Consider the following 21,223-nt stretch of genomic DNA (forward strand, 5'->3'; position numbering starts at 1 on the left):
TAAGAGGCTTGATCTTGGTCCAATCCCCACAGACACTGAATGAGGAGCGTCCTGGCTCAGGCTTCAGGGCTACTGCCAGGAACTGAGTAGTTATGGGTTTGTTGTGAGGATCAGATGAGAACAAGGATATGAAAGTACTTTGCTGATAGAGAGAGAGAGAGAGAGAGTGTGTGTGTGTGTAAAATATCCATACACACACAAAAAGTGGCTTGAACACTCTGACATTACCCAAAGCCAATTGGTTTTAGTCTCCATGTATTAATAAGGCAAATGATGATTTGTTATATCACCGGGCTTTTTGCTTGAATGTGGACTTTATTCATTGAACAACAAACATGACTAAATCATCTCCATTATAATTATTTCAACATGTTTCAACTGTTTCAACCTAATTAGGCAACAACTGAGGGTGCTATGCATGTGGTGCTTCACTTAATATAATAGCTAAAATAATGGAAAATGGTTATTTCATTGTAATCTGTCATATGTTCTCAGTGTATACATGTGCAGCCCAAGAGATGCCAGGATTATGACTCTAGATTCATATAAACTTTGGTTATAACTACCTGATGTTAATTCCTCATTCTTTCTGACTGGAAATTTGAATTCTGTGCTGCTCATCCATAGAGTACCACTGAGTGATTAACTATCACTCCAATCTGTAGAAAGGAAGAGAGAACTACAACGCTCTCTCTATTTTTCCTACAAATTTCACTCAGGCATTAAATTAAATTTACCCTTAACCGAATGCATTTTATCTATACCTGGCAGGGATCTAAAAGTAAAATCATAAGATTTATTTCATTTTAATTCTATTATGATGCATTTAATCACAAATACCCCCAAAATGAAATGATAATTTATCATTTTGCCCTGACTGAGCAATCCTCCTTGGTTCACGTTCATGAATCCATAATACAGAGAGGAGACTGGATGATTAAGTGTCCGATTAGAGAAAACAGATTAACCTGGCAAACATAATAAATTTAACTCATAAGCAGGATGGCTTTATAAATACAATAACTCTCCTGTTGAAAATCATGAACCACTTCCTTCAGTGATGACTCAATTGAAATAGTTGGGGAACATAAAGCAAAGGCATGTTTATGGCTTTCTCTTTGACACATTCCATGAGTATTGAAAGACATATCTGATTCAGCGTAGAACTCTAAAAATATATTAAATAGGCAACATGCAATAAAAATATAAGATCAAAACAAACCAAAAGCCAACCCGAAGCAAGTGTTCTAGTTTCCACTTTGCCAGTAATTGTAGATCCTTCATGCTTTTCATGTCTTTCTACGGTTCTCTCTGTCTCCAAAGTTGTCAAAGCCAGACCCAGTTTCAAACCATGCAGATTCACCCTTAATTTTCATAACAGAACCTGATTCCTTTATAAAGGCAGCTGCATCTTTACATAATTCTTATCCCACTGTGACAAAACACATAAAATTAGCAATCTATTTCAGCCTCTGAATCCTTCCTTTTAGCTGAGATTCCATTTAAACCAGGGTAAAAATCTAGGTTATGACTTGTTTGAAGGAAAGGCCTGTGCAGAGCTCCAAAAAGTTCATTTAGCGGTCCACCAGGCTTTGCGTACTTGGCTGGCTAGGCTGCCCGGCCTCTCTAGTTTAGCAGTGAGACAGGGGATACTCTTCATCCCCAGCTTTATTTTTAAACTCACACGGCTTTATTCCTGGAAGCCTCTGCTGGCCTACCTGGCCACCCTGCTCTGTCACATGCACCCAAGTCATGCTGAATAAGGGATGGGCAGAACCAGGCCTTTGGTAGGGGAAGGGCCGGAGAGGTGAGAGGGGTAGTGCACGGGCGGAGAGTGTCTTTCTTTAAGGAAGGCCCATCCCAAGAGGAGCCAGGTAAATTTGCCACTGGGAGAAACTAGTACCTGGCTGTGGAGGGGTTGGCACACCCTTCCCCTCTCCTTTCTCCATCCTTTCTGTCCTCTTTCCACTCTCAAGTTGATCTTAGGCTAGAGGGAGGTGACAGGGAAGGTTCCCAAGGGAGCGACGGGGGGCGGGGGGGGGGGGGGAGGGCGTGTGCGACCTCACAGCTCTAATTTGGGCTCCGGATCGGGCTCACAAGTACTCGTCCTGTCAAGTTGTGTGTGTGTGTGTGTGTGTGTGTGTGTGTGTGTGTGTGTGGTGGGAGACTGGGAGGTTTTCTAAGGTCATCCCCTCCCTCCAACCTCTGCTGAGCTAAATAAAGACTGAGGTGCTCTCTTGGGGCACAGGCACGGAGGGTTCTTCCCCGGGCACAGGGATGTGTGCAGCGCTAGACGGGTGTGCACGCGTAGCGGTGCGGGGCACATTCACGAGTGTCCGCGAACCTCTCCGGGCTCAGCAGGACGAGTTAACTTGGTAACTGCAGCGCCTGGCACAACCGTGGATGCCACAGAAGTTTGGTAGCGCGGCCGGGGGTGGGGATGAGGGGCGACGGGTGCCGTCAGCGTCAGGTTCTGCGCGGGGGCTGCGCCTTGACCCCCGTGTGCGCGCGGGGGTGCAGCTGAGCTCCGCGCACCGGGCAGGGCCGCAGCCTGGCTCCTCCGGGAGGGCGGGGCCGCGGAGCATGCGCAGCAGCGTCGGGGGCGGGGCCCGGGGGCGCGGGGCTGGGGCGGCGGCGCTGAGCGGCGCTGCGCTGCCCCGGCCTCGACCTCCCGCGAGCGCGGGTGCAGCGGGCGGTGGCCGCTAGCGGACCCCAGGGCGACCCCAGGACGCCGGCAGCCGCCCCGGGCTTGAGCGAGGTGTGCTGGGCGTGGGCGTGGGCGTGGGCGCGGGGGACGACCGCCAGGCTCCCGGACACAGCCCTGTAGGCACCACCTGTCACGTGTGGAAACTCGAAGGACCAATAGAAAGCATCCACCCCCCCCTTTTTTTTTTTAAATTTTATTTGTTTATTTATTCATGGGAGACACACACACACACACACAGGCAGAGACCCAGGCAGAGGGAGAAGCAGGCCCCATGCGGGGACCCCGACGTGGGACCCGATCCTGGGTCTCCAGGGTCACCCCTTGGGCTGGAGGCGGCGCTGAACCGCTGAGCTACCAGGCGATCCCCCCATCCAGACCCTTCTTTGTTACAAATGGGGGACCTGAGTGAGTCTACGGGGAGAGACTCGGTCCCCAAGCCACAAAGCTATTAAATGGCAGAACCAGGACTAGAAAACTGGTCTTGCTTAAAAGGTTTTTTTTTTTTAAAACCCACCGTCCTCCATGAATACGGATAATAACACAAGTAATTAGTATTAGAAAATATTAGATTTGGGGAACGGTGACAGTGCTTTGGCATTCAGGACTATTAATAGGATTTACGTGCTGGATAAACCCGGCTACTCTGTCTTCCCCTGGGCTTGGACTTCTCATTCCCTCGTTCATTAGATACTTGCTCCGCAGATACTTGTGCCAGGAGCTCTGCCAGGAGCTGGAGGTGTAGAGACAAACGAGAAGCGGCCCTCCCTACCGAGCGGAAGAGATTATTCCCCGGACACCAGTAACTGACGCAGGTGTGGGAAACGCCATGGGTGCAAGATAAACACACGGTGGAAACGGCATCGCGGGCTGGCTGCAAGAAGACCTTGGGGAGGAGGGGGCCTCTGGCCTGGATCTCTAGGAGTGGGACTTTGGGGGGCATTGGGAAAGGAGCAGCCGTGTTCCAGGTAGTAGGTTCAGTGTTAGCAACGGAATTCCAGGTGAGTGTGAGGAATCACGGTGAGGTTGGTTTTCCTAGAACGTAGAGATGAGCACACGGGAGGGGGGGGGGGGCAAGATGGAGAAATCAGTAGTGGAAGAGGGTTCATCCAGTAGGGAGGACAGTTCATCTGGTGGGGAGATGGAACCCTCAGCTGTAGTGAGGATGTGGGACCAAAAGCCTTGCAGCTCCTTGGGGGTGTGCAGTGGTCATTCTGGGGGTGTGAGGCATCATGGAGCCAGCTCAGTGCGGTAGAACCAAGGATGAAAAAATGCAGCTGAGACAAGAAAAGGTCCAAATCGAATTGGGAGACTGTTGGACTAGGGATGGTGTGTGGTTGTGTTTCAGACTTCCAACAGCATTCTTGGGAGTAGTTTGTGGATAAAAGGGTTCCTAGGATTCCTGTAACACAGGTGGCCTCATGGACGTGAGCAGCAGGTAATCAGCCTGCCCCTGTCTGTGCAGGGGGAAATTCCATCTTTCCGTGCATCCGGAGGGACCAACAAGGAGCTCTAAACAGGGCAGCCTGTTTTGGCAGTTGAAACAGGAGATTTCTTTTACAAAGATTGTAGATTTACCTTCATGCCACTCTTTATTATAGACTAGACAATTCTGTGCACATCAAGTGTTATTTTTTATCTTCAAGGTGACACACAGACTGTAATAGAGGCCTTTATAAATGTATGTTTCATTGGTTCTGTGTTAGCTCATGGGTATGAAGCACAGAATTATTTTCTTGTTCCCAAATGAGATGGGTAGATGTGGTCCATGCAGATCAAATTACCCAATGAAGTTATAGCCATTTGCCTATGGTCTGAGTCGAGGCATCTTCTAGATGCTTCTAGCCCGACCTTGACACCTCTCCTGTATGAGAAGATCAGGGATTCCCCAAGATTCATTTCCCATTACTCTCTGATTCTGCATAGAAATGTTTAAAAACTTTCTGTGTTGTTACATGAAATATATATTCCATGTGTTTTTGCAGCTTCTCCACTTTTTTCTTTTTTTTTTTAGATTATACCATTTCACATTTATACCACAATGTTTGAGGGTTGGTTCCGATTTTTCACATCCTTGCTAACATTTAATATCTGCCTTTTTAATTTTAGCCATCCTAGTGGGTATGAAGTGGTATTTCACTGTGGTTTTAAAGATTTTATTTTTTTTTTAATTTTTATTTATTTATAATAGTCACACACAGAGAGAGAGAGAGAGAGAGGCAGAGACACAGGCAGAGGGAGAAGCAGGCTCCATGCACCGGGAGCCCGACGTGGGATTCGATCCCGGGTCTCCAGGATCACGCCCTGGGCCAAAGGCAGGCGCCAAACCGCTGCGCCACCCAGGGATCCCTTCACTGTGGTTTTACTCTGCATTTCCCTCATGGCTAATAACATTGAGTAACTTTTCATGTGATTATGGATCATTTTTATATTTTCTTCAAAGAAATATTGATTCAGATCCTTTACCGTTTTTAAAAAGTTATCTTTTGACTTGTACCTGTTCTTTACTTATATAGATGCAAGTTATGAGACCTAGAGAAAACATTTGCAAATCTCCTTTCTATCCATTGTTTTTCACTTTTGACTTTGAAGAACAAAAGTTTTTAGTTTGATGAGGTACAATTTATATTTTTCTTTTGGCATCCCTTCTCTGTTGGTGTCTGGGTTTTTGAGAAAATTGTTTAGTAGCAGTTCCTTTGGTTCACAATGTTAATCTGTGGTATAAAGAGCATGCAGTCTGGAATAAGAAGACAGATCTGGAATTGAATTCTGTCTCTGCCACTTACTACCTTTGTGATTTTAGGTCTGACAGTTAACTCCTCAGAGCCTCAGGTTCCTCATCTGTAAAATGGTGATCCTAATAATCAGCTCACAGTTGCTAACTGGTCCAACAGTGCGCTAGAAGGGCTGCTGCAGAAATGTCAGCAGTGGAGGCAGTACAATGTGAAGGGGAGAAGCAGTTAGGATCAGAAGCCTGATCTTGGAGGTAGGCTAAACTGAGTCCAGTTGTGGGTTCTGGCTTTTTCCATTGTGTGACTTTGGGTAAGTTTCCGAACTGCTATGAATGTTGTATGCCTCATCTTTAAAATGGGGGAAATAATGATCTCTACTTCTTGGTATTGACTTGAGGATTACACCTAGCACACTTACTGGGAAACAGAAGGGGAGAACATTAGAGCTGAAAGGGACCTTACAAGGCCCCCTCCCCTAACTACTCTCGTCTCACCTCCTACCACCACGCTGGAGATGTTATTTTTGTCAACCTTGAGTGTATTTCAACGTTCCCAATGACAGACTGTGATCTGCACAAGGTGCTCTGTTCCATTGTTGGATCACTTGCAATGAAGTTTTCCTCATATGCAGCTGAAATCTGTCACCATATAACCTCTACATATTTGTCCTCTTCTAGGTCCTGTATTTTTTAAAAAAAGCATTGATCTCTATTATTATTTTTAGGTAATTGTAGATTCACATGCAATTATAAGAAATAACACAGAGAGATCCCTTGCGCCTTTACCCAGTTTTCCCCAGTGCTAACGTCTTACAAAACTGTACTGTGATATCACAGACAGGTTATTGACATTGACATGATTAAGATGCAGAACATTTCCATTATCTCTAGGATCTCTCATGTTGCCCTTTTATAGTTACACCCACTTCCCTTTCACCACTTTCTTAACCCCTGGCAACCACTCTTTATTCTCTATTTGTATAATTTTGTCATTTCAAGAATGTTCTATAGATAGAATCATACAGTAACTTTTTGGCATTGGCTTTTTCCACTCAGCATAATCCTCTGGAGATTCATCCAGGATGCTGCATGCATCAATAGTTTGTTCCTTTTTATTCCGTGGTACTATTCCATAGTGTGCCTGTACCACAATTTACTTACCCACTGAAGGTCACCCTGGACTGTTTCCAGTTTTTAGTTAATATGAATAAATTGCTCTAAATACTCATATACAGGTTCTTGTGTACATATAAGTCTTCATTGTCTTCAATCCCCTGGGTAAATGTCCAGGAGTTATCAGAGAAATGGTAGTTACAAGTTTTTGGTAGTTAGAAGTTTTTAAAGAGTTTGCTTCAGGAGGGGCTATGCCACTTTATATTCTCACCAGCAAATGAGTGATACAGTTACTGTGCATTCTTGCCAGCATTTTCTGTTGTCACTATTTTTTTATTTTAGTTATTAAGATAAGTGTGTAATATTATCCCTTCATGGTTTTAATCTGCATTTCCCAAATGGCTAATGAGTTTAACATGGCTTACTTGACATCGGTGTCTCTTAGGTGAAATGTCTTTGTGTCTTTTGGTTATGTTCTAATTGTATTCTTTGCTCTTTTAATCTTGAGTTTTCAGAGTTCTTTATATGTTCTTGATACTAGTTCTTCCTCAGATGTGTGGTTTGCAAATATTTTCTCCCATTCTGTAGCTTGTCTTTTTGAACTTTTAACAGGATCTTTTGCAGTGCAAAAGTTTTAAATTAAAAAAAAAAAGTTTTAAATTTTGAGGACGTCAATTTGTCAGTTTTTCTTTCTGTGGATAGTACTTTCAGTATCAAGACCAAGAACTCTTTGTCTACCCTAAATCCTATGTGCTCCCCCCCATATTTTATAGTTTTACATTTAATTCTATGATCTGTTTTGAAATATTTTTGGTATTAGACATGAAACTTAGGTGGAGATTTGGGTTTTGTTGTATTTTTGCCTGTTGTTTTTTTGCAATGAATATTCAATTGCTCTAGTACCATTTGTTGGAAATCTTTTGTAAAATAGTATATGACCTTTGGCATGTCAAATTACCTGTTACTATTTCCTCTATCTTGAAAATGAGGGGGCTTTTGCTATAACTAGATGAGTGTTATTCAAGCTCCATTCCTAGAATTTCTGGGGCCCCAGAGAACCTCGGTAGCAGCAGCAATGAGGAGCAGATGGGACTCTCATGCTCCTTCCTGACTTCATCCAGGGCAGAGCTACTTTTGTGTTTTATATTTTTGTGGGTCCATCTGATATTTGGTTTAATTCAGGGCCATGCTGCTAAAAACAAGTTTGGAGAGCAGTGGATTAGGTAATGTCTGACGTACTTTTCTGCAATAAATTGCTGTAATTCTAAGCACTTGGTGTTGGAACTCACTTTCCCCTTACATATTAGTCTCCAATCTCCTCCCTTAGTTTCTTGAGTGGTTACTCATATGAGATGTTTTCCTTGTTATCCTGCCATCCCTCATTATAAATATGATAGGCTTCATGAAATCAATTAACTTACATTTCATAAATCAGTTTACAAACTATATGCCAGAATTGAAAGTGTGTTAAATATATTAAGATTGTGCAGTGGAATCATCTGTTCCACAGAATTATTGTGGCTGAAAGGATAAGGAGCTGACTGAAATCACACAAAAACCATGAGCCACCTTCTCAACAATTATAAACAGCCACCTCTGTTTTACCATCCACCTGTTTAGTTCTGGACAGTTCACAAAGCCTGGTTACTGCAGCTCACCCCCGGTGCCCTACTATCGGGAACTGTTTTGTACCCATACAGCCATGTAACCACATTTTTCATTTTCATACAATACTCAATAAATTGCATGAGATGTTCAACACTTTATTATTCAACAGGCTTCATGTTAGATGATTTTACCAATTGTAGGCTAATGGAGGTGTTCTGCACATGTATAAGGTAGGCTAGGTTAAGTTATGATGTTCAGTAGGTTAGATGAATTAAATGCATTTTGACCTATGATATGTTCAACTAACAATGGATTTATTGGGATATAACCCTAATGTAAGTGATCTGTTTGAAGGTTTCAATGGGTGTTTTCCAAAAGCTGGCATTAGCTACTGTATATTTTTTCCTATAAAATGGAATAATAACATAATAAGCTCAAATCATTGTTTAAAAAGTTAAATAGGGTTAATTGAAATAGTGCGTTTGAAAAAAATGTTACACTACAAAGTGCTCTCTGTTCAAAGGGTGATTATTATTGTAAGCTTGGCTAGGTCTCTGAATTCTAGTAGGCAGCTGTGTGTGCTTGCTGAATCCTATTCATGGGAAATGTGTTTGTTTATTTCATAGTATATTATCTATTTTTCCTTTTAGTACCCATGTGGCCAAATTCTGAACTCCATCTTAAGACTCAAACATATTTGACAGAGTGGTTAGACTTAATGGTTTCCATAAAGTTGTTTTAATAGTTATTTTTCAACAGATGGACAGCTTACATTTGGCTGCATTTCTGTGACAGTGTGATGATTGAAGTTTTCAACAGATGGCACACAAATACTTGGGAAAACACCCTCCCAATATTAAGTGTTGTAAAAAAGACTTTTAGAGTGCCAAAAAAAATGATAGTCTGTATTCCCAAGTCCTTAGCCTATGCTATTATGATTATAATTTAGATGGCTTGGAAATTTCCCTTTCTGGCACTTGGATTTATCTTGTAAATGAGCATACATATCTATATTAGATCTAGAAATGATGAGAAACGCTGCTGCCAATTAGAGATTCAACATGGATATAGCACTAAATCTCCTTCTGAGTATTGATGAATGTCTCTAACTTTCGCCTGCTGAGTCATTCTACTTCCGTGCCATACATACATAGGAAATGTAACCTTCCATAAAAATCAACTCAGAGACTTATATGTTTTCTGAAAAGTATTGACTTAAAAGGAAAATAAAAAAAGCTTCACCAAACTTAGAATTTTCAGACATATTCATCAGCATGGTGAACTCCCCAACCTTCCAAGTTGTCTCACTTCTACGATGGCCACCTTACCCTGTTTCTGGAATGAGTAAGTAAGAAATCAGACAGTAAGTGAAGCAGTAGGGGAATGGTGGAAATCTGTGGGGATATTTGTGGTTGTTACATGACAAAGAGCATTTACTGATATTTAGTGGGTAGAGACTGCAGTGCCTAGACCTGCACGGTACAGCTTGGCCCAAGAAATAAATGTCCTGTATCGTGCAGTATGATTGAATCTCTGGATGGCCACTCATCTGAGCCTGGAACTTATCTATGGTTAAGTTAAATTATAGAGTAAGTTTTGCAATACAAAGTATTTTTTTGCGCAAAACATTAGTGTCCACCAATGCCTTGTTCTTTGATTTTACTGTGCTGATACATGAAAGGCCAAAAGATTTCTCATCTTCTGCTTCTGAACATTGACTTTTTCCTGCCAAGTAAGTGCAAGTACGTGGACACTTTATTATATCTTTTAGTACGGTTGTGACTATATAAGACACGTATTGACACGTAAATTGACTTCCCTTTTATCTTCCAAATAGGGCACTATATTAATATTTTTGAAATTTTTATATATAGTTAAGTTATATAATCTATTAATTTCTGGATATATTTTTTTAATTTTTAAGGATTTTATTTATTATTTGACTTCCTCTCCAGAGGGAGAGGAAGAAGTAGGCTCTCCACTGAGCAGGGAGCCCAACGTGGGGGCTCGATCCCAGGACCCTGGGATCATGACCTGAGCCAAAGGCAGATGCTTAATTGACTAAGTCACCCAGGCACCCCTGAATTTCTTAATTTAAGGAGAGAATTATAAAATGCTTATTATTGTAAAGGAGCCCTAGGTTTGATCAGAATGAGAAGCATTGCTATAGAAAATTAAGCAATTAGCAGATAAAATTCTTTCTCACATCTTTTTCACTTATGTACACATAATTCAGTGTTGGGATCATTCAAAGAAAAGGATAGTGGCATGAGTTTAAGTCTTTAATAAGGAACGCATTCCTAATACATTCTGTGTCCCTATACTTGTATGGAAGTCTTAAATCAATTTTCTTTTGGCAAGTCATGTCAGCTAGATCTTCTTTGTCTCTGTCATTGCAGATGGCGTTTAATGATTGCTTTAGTCTGAGCTATCCTGGTAACCCCCAGCAAGGAGACTTGATTGAAGTATTTCGTTCTGGCTATCAGCACTGGGCACTGTACTTGGGTGATGGTTATGTTATCAACATAGCACCTCTAGGTAAGGTCTGTTTCCAGCAACATCTGAAAGCTTTTGAGTTTTCTTGTTATAAGAAGGAATCATGAATGAAATAATGAAATAAGACAAAATAGAAATAAAACATAGAAAGTAGATTAATCTATCTGAGACAGGTTTAGGGAAGGGCATGCTAAGACCAAAGGGGCATTGCATAAATCACAAAGGCCAATTAACATTAAGATTGAAAACCTCTGGATTAAAAAAAGAAACGCACCCAATTAAAAAGTAAATAATTCCCCTGGGGAGCATATTTGTCACAAAGAAATGATAAGAATCAGTGTCTTTCACACAAAGTTTTTCAATTTGTTCAACATTTATTTACAGATTACCCAGTATGTGCCAAATGCTATTCTAGATGCTGGGAATACTAAACACCAAAATCCCAAAAAACAAATGGGTAAAGAATTATGAACAGTTTGTAGAAGAAGAAGAGCAGAAACCATCTTATCTTTAAAGGTAGTAATCAAGGAGTTGTATAATAAAATAACAGGTTTTAGGCCTATCACTTAGCAAAGATTTAAAAATGATAACAGTCAGTGTGGATAGGGTATAATGAAATCAAAACAAGGATATTGTTGAAAGAAATGAAAGTTGAGAACATCATTCCTGAAAACAATTTAACAATATGTATTAAGAGTCTTAAAAGAATTCATGTGCTCTGATCCAATAAAATTGTACTTCTATTAGTTTATTCTTCAGAAATATTTATAGAGATGTAGAAAAACATTCTTTATAAGAGTGTTTACTTCTGTGTCATTTATAACAGTTTAAAAAATAGACAATGGCAATAACAGATGTTGATGAGGACTTGGAGAAAAGAGAATCCTCCTGCACTGTTGGTGGGATTGCAAACTGGTGCAGCCACTCTGGAAAGCACTCTGGAGGTTCCTCAGAAAGTTAAAGATAAAACCACCTAATTATCTAGTTATTCCTCTGCTGGATATTTACCTAAAGAAAATGAAAACACTAATTCTAAAAGATATATGTACCCCTATGTTTATTGCAACATTATTTACAATGGCCAACATACCGAAGCAACCTAAGTGTCCATCCATAGATAAAGAAGATGTGGGATATACACAATGGAATATTACTCAGCCATAAAAAAGAATGAGTTCTTGCCATTTGCAACAACATGGATGGACCTGGAGGGTATTGGGCTAAGTGAAAGAAGTCACACAGAGAAAGACAATTACCATATGATTTCACTTACATGTGGAATCTAAAAAAACAAACACCCCCCCCAAAAAAATACCCCACCCACAATAATACAAATGAACAAATAAACAAGCCAGAAACAGATTCATAAATACAGAGAGCAATAGGTGGTTGTCAGAGGGGAGGGATAGGGAGATGGGTGAAATATGTGAAGGGGATTAGGAGAAACAAAAAAAGAAATCAACAGTGGCTTAATGTTCAATATGGGACTTTGCCACAGAATATTAGAATATTCTCTGTTTGGCAGAATTCTTTAGTTGCAAGTAACAGAAGACAGACACAAACTAGTGTAAGCAAAAAAGCAAATTCATTGCTTCCCTGAGATAAACGACAAAAAGGGTAAAGATGGTACTGGCTTCGGGGATGCCTGGATATAGGGATTTGAACATGATTATGAAGACTCACATCTGCATTTTCTTTCTATGTACTGTCTTAATTCTCCCAGACTGTTTCTCTCTAGGAAGCTGAACTTATAACTCTCAACATCCTTAGGCGCTCATTCTTACAGTCCTGTGACTGAGTAGGAGAGAGCTAATCCCTGTCTGTTGAAGTTAGAAATAGCATGGAGAACTATCCTAATTGGTTTAGTGTAGATCCCTTGCCCATCACTGGACCATTCTGGGCCCAGGAGAATGAGATACTATCATTGGCCCACACAAAATATGGGTAGGTAATGGGTGATTCATATTTACATACTTACATAGTTTTTTCTGTATTTCCTAAATGTTTAGAAATAAGCACAAATTATTTTTTCAAGAAGCCTGGAGTATTTTTTTTTCCTTCAAGATACCTTTAGAAAGAAGCTTTAATAATCCTAGTCTTACTATCTTGGAAACATCTGAGAATTTTTAATGAAGTAGTTTTCGCAACAATTTGAGATATTTGCCTCCTGTTATAGAGGGTTGGAAATAGAAATGGCAAATAAAGTGACATTTACGATACAGAGCCATTAGTTTCTGCAGAGTCTAGTGATTAACATTAAGCAAAGCTATATTTTCTCTGCAGTTTTCACATCTGGAAAATAATAAAGATTGTTCTGCTCTTTCCTCATTTTCATGTGTTAGCTCCATATTAATGTGGTTCTAGCACAGAGCTTTGATCCTGTAGACTGAAATCCAGTTTCTGGTTCTATTGTTAACTATTCACATGATATTTTGCAAGCCAGTTTACCTTTCCAAGCTGTGATTTCCTCATCTGTAAAATGATTGCATGAGACTAGTTTCTAAAAAGTTTAGTGATTCTAACTAGGAGATACATGCTTTAAGAACTTGTAACATATAAGGACTTCCAGTGTGTAAGATGTTAACTGGAAATGCTGCTTGAATGAAAAGAAGCTTGGGAGGTAGGAAAAAAGAGGAGTAGAAAAGAAATTTTGCTTTTGGTCATTACTAAAAGGAAGAGTGTCTAAACACTGGTTACAAGGAGACTCTCCCTCTTATGATTTACTTGAACAAATAGACAACCATAGCAGTCTCAGGCAGATGGAGAGGTACCAGGGCCAGGCATTGGAGCTGGACACTGAACAATCATCAGTCCAGCCTCAGATACTGACAGTGGCAGGCCAGGAGACATAGGTCCCTGGCAGTCTAGGCAGATCCTTGCCAATTAAGGCAGCTAAGACGGAGTGGCAGGGGGTGGGGCATAGCACAGGGCCACATCTAGTAGGACGGCCTACCAGGTTAGGTTCAGTTTCAAGACTTAGTTTCTTGGCCAAAAGGAGCTGGCAAGATAAAAGTAGGACCCCAGCTTGATCCTAGCTGACCTGTTAGAGGACTGAGGTACCCTGCAGGTTTCAAATTGGATCCAAATTGAATCCAAGTGTAAAAGCAGAGGAAAGGATAAGGAGCACAGTTTCAACACTAGGACAAGCTTACTAATCAGAATGTACAAGTGCTGAGGTCCACAAATATTAGTTTGGAAGGGTTCAGATGCTGAAAAAGAGCCTGTTTTATAGAAAAAAATGGACAATAATCTTTGCTGTACTATGCTAGGGACATATGCCAAGATCTCTAATAATAATGCCACCTGATAGAGATCTTATTCTTCGAGAATGGGTAGTTTTCTCACCCAATATGCTTTGTGGGCAGATACAGATTTACAAAGGGTTTCCTTATATTCTTACTCCTATAGTATTAAGTGTTATTGATAAACACAGAATGAGTTGCTCAGCCTGGCACGATTAAGTGGCTTCTAGTTTGGTGGTAAATTAACAGAGCTGGCTTCAGTGATTCCATCACTTACAAAGGTGTGATTTTGCAGTTATATGGCATTGGGGTTCACGGGGCTGCATCACTCGATCTTGCTAACCAAAATTCTCCTTTTAGAGGATGGCATTTCTACATCATTTACAAGTGCCAAGTCTGTCTTCAGCAAGAAGGCCCTGGTGAAGATGCAACTGCTGAAGGATGTTGTGGGAAATGATACCTACAGAATAAACAATAAATACGATGGGACATACTCCCCTCTCCCTGTGGAAGAAGTCATGCAACGGTCAGAGATGGTTATTGGACAGGAGGTGGAATATGACATTCTTGTCAACAACTGTGAGCATTTTGTGACTTTGCTTCGCTATGGAGAAGGAGTTTCAGAGCAGGTGAGTTTTCTTTAGAAGGTACATAGGCATCTTCTTATTTTTTTTTTTTTTTTACTTAAAGATTTTATTTATTTATTCATGAGAGACACACATACACACATACAGAGAGAGAGAGAGAGAGAGAGAGAGAGAGAGGCAGAAGCAGGCTCCATGCAGGGAGCCCAATGCAGGACTCGATCCCGGGTCTCCAGGATTACACCCTGGGCGGAAGGCGGTGCTAAACTGCTGAGCCACCCGGGCTGCCCATAAGCAGCTTCTTACATTGGAAAAACAGTGACTACTGACCATAAGATTCCCAGGCCACAAACAAAATGAAAAGGACAAGAAAATATGAAAACTCCAAAGGATAAAGAAAGGAATTGAGTTGTCCAAGGTCATGGAGCAAGTTACTGGCCAGATTAAAGCTAGAACGTAGTCTAGCTAGAACGTAGTCATCATAAATTTGGGTCTGGAAAGAACTTGAAGCAAAATCAAGACCATAGATAGCTTTTCTGTCAGTCCTACTGCCTGTCCTTCAGGGTTTTGTTTTGTTTTGTTTTCCCATTTTCCTTCCACATAGCGGTCTCAAATCAGTAACCTCACACACTGAAAGAAACATTCTGCAAAGAATGTTGACGTTTTTACGTGGGAGTTCATTTGCCAGAAACATAGATGGTCACTCTGTGATTCTTTTCCATTAGCTGAGAGAGGCCAACTAATGACAGACATATTTTGGTGGGTTTGAAAATGATTTCTGCCAATCTAGTTTTGCAATTCTAGTTTTGAAGGAATTTTATGCTTTTAAGCAGATCCTTTGATTCATTGAGCTTTTGAATGATTTTTAAAAGATGGATCAGGGGATCCCTGGGTGGCTCAGCAGTTTGGCGCCTGCCTTTGGCCCAGGGTGCGGTCCTGGAGTCCCGGGATCAAGTCCAGAGTTGGGCTCCCGGCATGGAGCCTGCTTCTCCCTCCTCCCGTGTCTCTGCCTCTCTCTCTCTCTCTCTGTCTATCACAAACAAACAAACAAACAAATAAATAAATAAAATCTTTTAAAAAAATAAAAGATGGATCAATTATTTTTAAAGTAGTATGCAATGTTGACATCTCTCACACTATTTCGAAGTGTAGCAGATTCCTAACTAAAAGCATGCTTGATTCATTTGCCTTCTTTCTACCTGTCATGCCTTCAGTCCAATTCCAATATTGATGTTTTAACCTAAAGATTCATTAAAGTGATATAAGAGAATATATAAAGGCTCCCAGTATTTTGAAATGGTTGAATATGTCATAAAACATTACTTAAAAGGAATGAGTTTACAATTCTTCTCACAGAAGCTTGGGAAGATAGGAGAGGGAACATAATGAAAGGATACATTTGTTTTCATTAGTAAATAATTTAATTGGAAATTCATTTTTATTAGGAAATACATTAACATAATGAATGCTCTATTCACATGTAACAATAAATTACTTCTGAGCCAGAACACAGAGGATATCCACACAAATTCCTGCTCACTTTTACAGTGAAAACTAGTGGTATAGCTAGGAAATGGAGTCCATCCTTTTCCTTTGTAAATGATAAAGTTGTCCACTGTGTCGAAGAAGCAGTTTTTTTTTTTAATGTGGCTTTTTAAAAAAAGAATTAGAACCTTCTTTTTGCTTTGACTTTAATTTACAATCCCTCATCTTTTTACCTTTCATACCCAGAATCAAGACCCGTGAAAAATTAATAATTCTTCAACATCTAGGACTGTTCTCTAGCAGGTTCTGTTGAAGGCAGTGCAGTGACAGCCTTAAGAAGCCACCTAAACTTTGGAGTTTTGCTGACCTGAACTAGAACCTCCTTTTCCCCAGGTGTTAGCTGTTTGGCTTTGGGAACATTGTTTATCAGTTTCCTAATCTATAAACTGAGGTTGTTTGGAGGATTCTAAGAGATATTTGAAGTCTGTTAGCACACTGTACTATAAATTATCCATCCCCAAACCAGTGTAACTTAGAGGAGTATTATTTTTAATTACAATATTTTAAGATTTTTATAGATCTTTGTTGGTATTCTTCAATAAAATTTATGTTGATCTGATAGAAACTATAGCACTTGTATTGTTTTTCATTACTACCAATAATTAATAGCATTATTACTAGTATTAGCTAATATTGGGCTCACTTTTGGGTCTCCTCAGGGCTTTGAGGTCTTGAGCATAGAACTTTTTTGGGGGAATAGATATGTATTTCTGCAAATTTAAAAAACTGCAAGTGCATTAATAAAGATTAGAAAAGTGGGAAGATTGTGGCCACATCTTTTTCTTCTTTGTGCCTTTTTGTATTAAAAACTTAATAGACTTTATTTTTCAGAGCAATATACAGTTCACAGCAAAACTGAGCTGGAAGTTTAGAGTTCCCTCATATCTCTCCTCATCAGCCACATACACAGCCTCCTCCACCATCAGCATTCCACATCAGCATGGTATACTTGTTACAAAAGATAAACCAACACTGACACATTACCTATGAGAGTCGATAGTGAAGGAAGCAAGACTGTGTCACCCCACAACATATGTAGCATAAGGATTATTTTGAACTGAAGGCAGTTGAGAACAAACCCTAAAAGTGGGACATACATTTTCAAAGGTGTCCCTCTTGCCTTCTCTAGCAGGAAGGATAAAAGTTAATCATCCAGTGGTTATTGTTAAGACTCTTATCAGCCTGGAGAGGGCACCATAAAAATCTAAATAATATTAATAATTAATTAATTAGCCTTTGTCATTAGTTTTCCATATATTTACCTTTCCATGGTCTGCAACCCTGGGCAGCCTAAAATTGCTTTCTTCTGTCCTGTCATTAGTCTCCAAATTCATTGTTCTTTGTTGAAGATGCTATATAGGCCTGAATTCTAAGCCACCTCTTTGAGTTACTCTTTCCTGAGTTTCTCCCACGTATATATGAGATGAATGTATTAATAAACTTCTATTTTTCTCTTGTAAATTTGTCTTGTATTAGCGAGCCTTAGCTGAGAAACTAAAGGAAAAATTTTGCCTCTCCTAAAATAGTTTACATTAGGGTTCACTCATAGTGTAATGCATACTATAAATTTTGACAAATGTATAGTGACATATATCCATCATTACAGTAGCACAGAATAATTTCCCTGCCCTAAAATTCCTCAATGTTCTGCTTGTCTATTCATCTTTCCTTCCCTCTAAACTTCTGGCAACGACTGAGCAGTATGCATACTAAGCAATATGCATATAAAATTCCTCCATATCTTTTCATAGTTTGATAACTCATTTTTCTTTATCACATTCCATTGTCTGATGAACAGTCACCTACTTAAAACCATCTTGGTTAATTTCAAGTTTTGGTTATTATGAATAAAACTGCTAGAAGCATTTTGTGTGCAGGTTTTTGTACAGATAAAAGTTTTTAGCTCTTTTGGATAAATATCAAGGAGCATGATTACTGGATTGTATGGTAAGAGTATATTTAGTTTTGTAAGAAAACACCAAAGTGTCTTACAGTAAAAGTGGCTGTCCTTTTGCAATCCCACCAACAATGAATGAGAATTTCTATTTTTTCCACATCTTTAGCATTTGGTATTGTGAGCATTTTGGGTTTTAGCCATTCTACTAGGTACATAGTGGTATCTCATTGTCTTAATTTGCAGTTCCCTAAATATGTCTAAAGTTAAGGATCTTTTCATATGCTTCTTCGTCATCTGCATATCATATTTGATTATGTATCTCTTGAGATCTTTTGTCCATTTTTATATTGGGTTGCTTGCTCATTTTCTTTTTGTTGAGTTTTAAGAGCTTTTTTGCAAATTTTGAACAACAGTTCTTTTAACAGATTTGTCTGTTGGAAACATTTTTTTTCTAGTCTGTGGCATGTCTTTTCTTTTAAAAAAAATTTTAAGTAGACGTTTTCCACTGTTACAGTCTTAACAAGGTATTAAAATGTTCCTCTCTTTGTGCAAGATGGCAGTGCCCTTGAACAAGCAGACCCACCATACACTCTGACTGTGCTTCAGTGCATAGCACTGTAGCCTTAGAGTCTCAGGGGAAGAGGAATTTTGATAAGCCCTGCAGTCATCTGTGACCCAGCTACACTGTGTCAGGACACAATGCTCCAGATTCAGCTAATGTTTCACTGGGCATGTATAGATCTTCAGAATGAGGCCTTTATTATGGCCCACAGTCAGAAAGCCCTGAAAAAGTCTGAAGAGTTGGCTTAGGTGATTTTATAATCCTAAGTAAGTTGTAAAATAAAAGCTCTTGTTCATACTGGTTCACTGAGAATATTCTGGGATGTTATACTCTTGCTGGCCAGATCCCATTACACGTAACTCCAAGGGATTGTCCAAATAACATAGAATTTTGCCATCTAGAATATAACTTGAAATAAGTGTTTGGAATTTGGGAAACTTCACACACTGCCAGAAGTAGCTTCCTTGTCATTGCATCTGGCCTATGTGTTTTTGGGAGATTTTGGTTTAGGATCACATTGCTCTCCCAGGCCTCTTAGATTTGTGGGATTTCCCTCACCTCTTGTGTTTCTAGTGGCTGAAAGAGACCCAGTGAGTTAGGTCTGCATTTAGCTGGGGCCACCCTACCCACAGGATCCTGTCATTTTCCCAAGGTTACATCTTGCTGCCATTTGACTTTTCTCTAAAAAAATCCATTGAACCTTCTTATTTGTTCATTGCCTACCACATTTCCCTGTATCACACCTTCTTGGGAATCTCAGCATCTTCCCAAAATCATATTATAAATCAATTAGGCTTGATTTATAATCCTTGATCTTTGTCAGATTATTGATTTTACTCCTCTTTGGGATTTTGTGCTTTATCTTATATCTTCCTGTCCCTTTGTCTCCCCATGTGCTAAGTGGATAGTTCTATGCTACCACAAAGTCTGACTCTTCCCTGGGAAATAACTTAGGTGGTGACTCATTAAAAATTATGAATCAAATAATCAACCAAACAAATAAAGGTAGAATTGTAAACTAACATAGGATTTGTCAGTTGTTTGGCAGTGACATTACCCCTGGCATCTGGGGTTGGTGGCAGAGCAGGGAGCTACAATGCCAAGCCCTGTACCTGCAGACCACTGGATGGTATAATGGAATGAATGTTCCTGTCATTGTGCTTCTTTCTTGCCCTGACCCTGGTGGTCTTTTTCCATGTTGGAAGGAGGCAGCAGTGTGTGGCAGTCCTGTGAAGGTGGCAGACTATGTGGTGGAGGCCTGTGGGTTAGACAGAAGGCATGATCAGCCGTGAGCTGAGTCAAGATTTTCAGCATTTGGGTTGGTCTCTAGAGCCATTTGGGAGAATTGTTTTGCTTTATTTGAAAGCCTGATTCTTAAATCCCTGAGAACTGTTGTTTTCAGAATACCTGATGACTCTGAAGCATCTGAATGTGACCTTTGGGTCATAAAATTGCACTCAAACTCATGCAGATGGAAGGCAATATTAGCCGAGTGCCATGAAAATCATGAATATTCATTAGCTCCCTCATCATGATGATGATTAATACCCTTAAAGCTATAAATGTCTGAACTCCTTTATGGACAATTGAGCTTGAGAGTGGTTTATTTTAGTTTGTCTACATGAGAAATTAATTTCTGACACAATAGTTAACATCACTATTGACTTCTTTTGACATTTGTTTATAAAAGTAGAAATTGTATCTTCCAAATAAGAGTTTATAGATATTTAGCTTAGATTACATCTCTGAATTGTTTTGCTAGTAGACAAACTCAAGTTCAGGGAACACACACACATGTGCGCGCATACACACGCACACACACACACACACACACAGATATTCACCCTGGTATATACCCAACCAAACCAGTGTGTGTTTAGAAGGTAGGGATTGTTTAGAGGGGAAACATATGGTTCACGACTCAACCTATAACTAAATGTCTTGGTGGTATGACCTCAGGCAAATCACTTAACTTACCAAGTTTTGCAAAACAGGAGTAATACTACCTCCCACATATACTATCGTGATTGTTAGGAATTGTGCCATAATGAGTTAAAATTGTTGGGGGCCATAAAAATATGTGGAGTATGTACTTATGTGTATTTAGCTATATCTTTGTCATAATTATAAAAATTATAAGTTTATTCATACATACTTAATTTTGGATGAAGTTTGAAATTTATCCTCTGTACATTAAAAGGGTCTTCAGTTTAGGAAACAAGATAAAGTTGGGTTTAGGATTCGGGAATGCCTTTAGAATAAAATGTGTTTTCTGTTTGTTTCTTGTTTTGTTTTTTTTTGTTTTTGTTTTTTTTTTATAGGCCAACCAAGCAATAAGTACCATTGGGTTTATGACAGCTGCTGCTTGTGCCTTCTCACTCCTGGGCTTGTTTCCAAAAAGACAAAGAGCAAAATACTATTAACAATTTACTGAAGAAATATTGGAACTGAAGGAATTTGTGAGGAGGAGAAAAAAAAACTGGGATGAATACTTATTTTCAATGCATCATTATTGTTCCAAATTCCAGTGATGGATGGCAGGCTCTTTAATAAATTGCTTACTGATATTATCTCATCATTGAGCCATGGAAATTTTTCTCCCTACTAGCAAAGATTTGCTGTGGCAGCTTAAACAAGAAGCAGTAGCCTTTTGAGCAAGCCAGCAGAGGATCTTAACAAAATCACATCATATTTTATCTTCTGCCATAAATATTGTTTTCCTTTTTCCTGAGGGTGGTTAT

The 21,223-nt window shown here is 39.8% G+C and overlaps 1 protein-coding gene across 9 annotated transcripts; it reads left to right on the forward strand.

Annotated features, from left to right (window-relative positions):
* The first annotated feature begins 1,734 nt into the window (after nucleotides 1–1,734).
* On the forward strand, nucleotides 1,735–21,060 carry PLAAT1 (phospholipase A and acyltransferase 1). Of its 9 annotated transcripts, XM_038583718.1 has the most exons (6): nucleotides 2,626–2,758; nucleotides 3,410–3,705; nucleotides 5,508–5,690; nucleotides 10,556–10,694; nucleotides 14,255–14,523; nucleotides 20,804–21,057. In XM_038583718.1, the coding sequence occupies exons 4-6, from the start codon at nucleotides 10,556–10,558 to the stop codon at nucleotides 20,903–20,905; spliced, it is 510 nt and encodes a 169-aa protein (XP_038439646.1). In that variant the 5' UTR covers nucleotides 2,626–2,758; nucleotides 3,410–3,705; nucleotides 5,508–5,690; the 3' UTR covers nucleotides 20,906–21,057. The 9 variants fall into 9 exon arrangements, with proteins under 9 accessions (XP_038439645.1, XP_038439643.1, XP_038439649.1 ...); XM_038583717.1 differs by lacking the exons at nucleotides 2,626–2,758; nucleotides 5,508–5,690 and adding an exon at nucleotides 1,735–1,874; XM_038583715.1 differs by lacking the exons at nucleotides 2,626–2,758; nucleotides 5,508–5,690 and adding an exon at nucleotides 1,735–1,874 and having other exon boundaries at nucleotides 3,410–3,519.
* The last annotated feature ends 163 nt before the right edge of the window (nucleotides 21,061–21,223 follow it).

This window comes from Canis lupus, chromosome 34 (assembly GCF_011100685.1).
Source record: "Canis lupus familiaris isolate Mischka breed German Shepherd chromosome 34, alternate assembly UU_Cfam_GSD_1.0, whole genome shotgun sequence".
Lineage (NCBI taxonomy): Eukaryota > Metazoa > Chordata > Mammalia > Carnivora > Canidae > Canis > Canis lupus.

Bases quoted from the DNA above. Each gene is read 5' to 3' on its own strand.
- PLAAT1 (XM_038583717.1), top strand. From the start codon at position 10,556: ATGGCGTTTAATGATTGCTTTAGTCTGAGCTATCCTGGTAACCCCCAG. The intron at 10,695-14,254 runs GTAAGGTCTGTT...TTCTCCTTTTAG, and splicing joins TATCAACATAGCACCTCTAG to AGGATGGCATTTCTACATCA. The intron at 14,524-20,803 runs GTGAGTTTTCTT...TTTTTTTTATAG, and splicing joins GAGAAGGAGTTTCAGAGCAG to GCCAACCAAGCAATAAGTAC.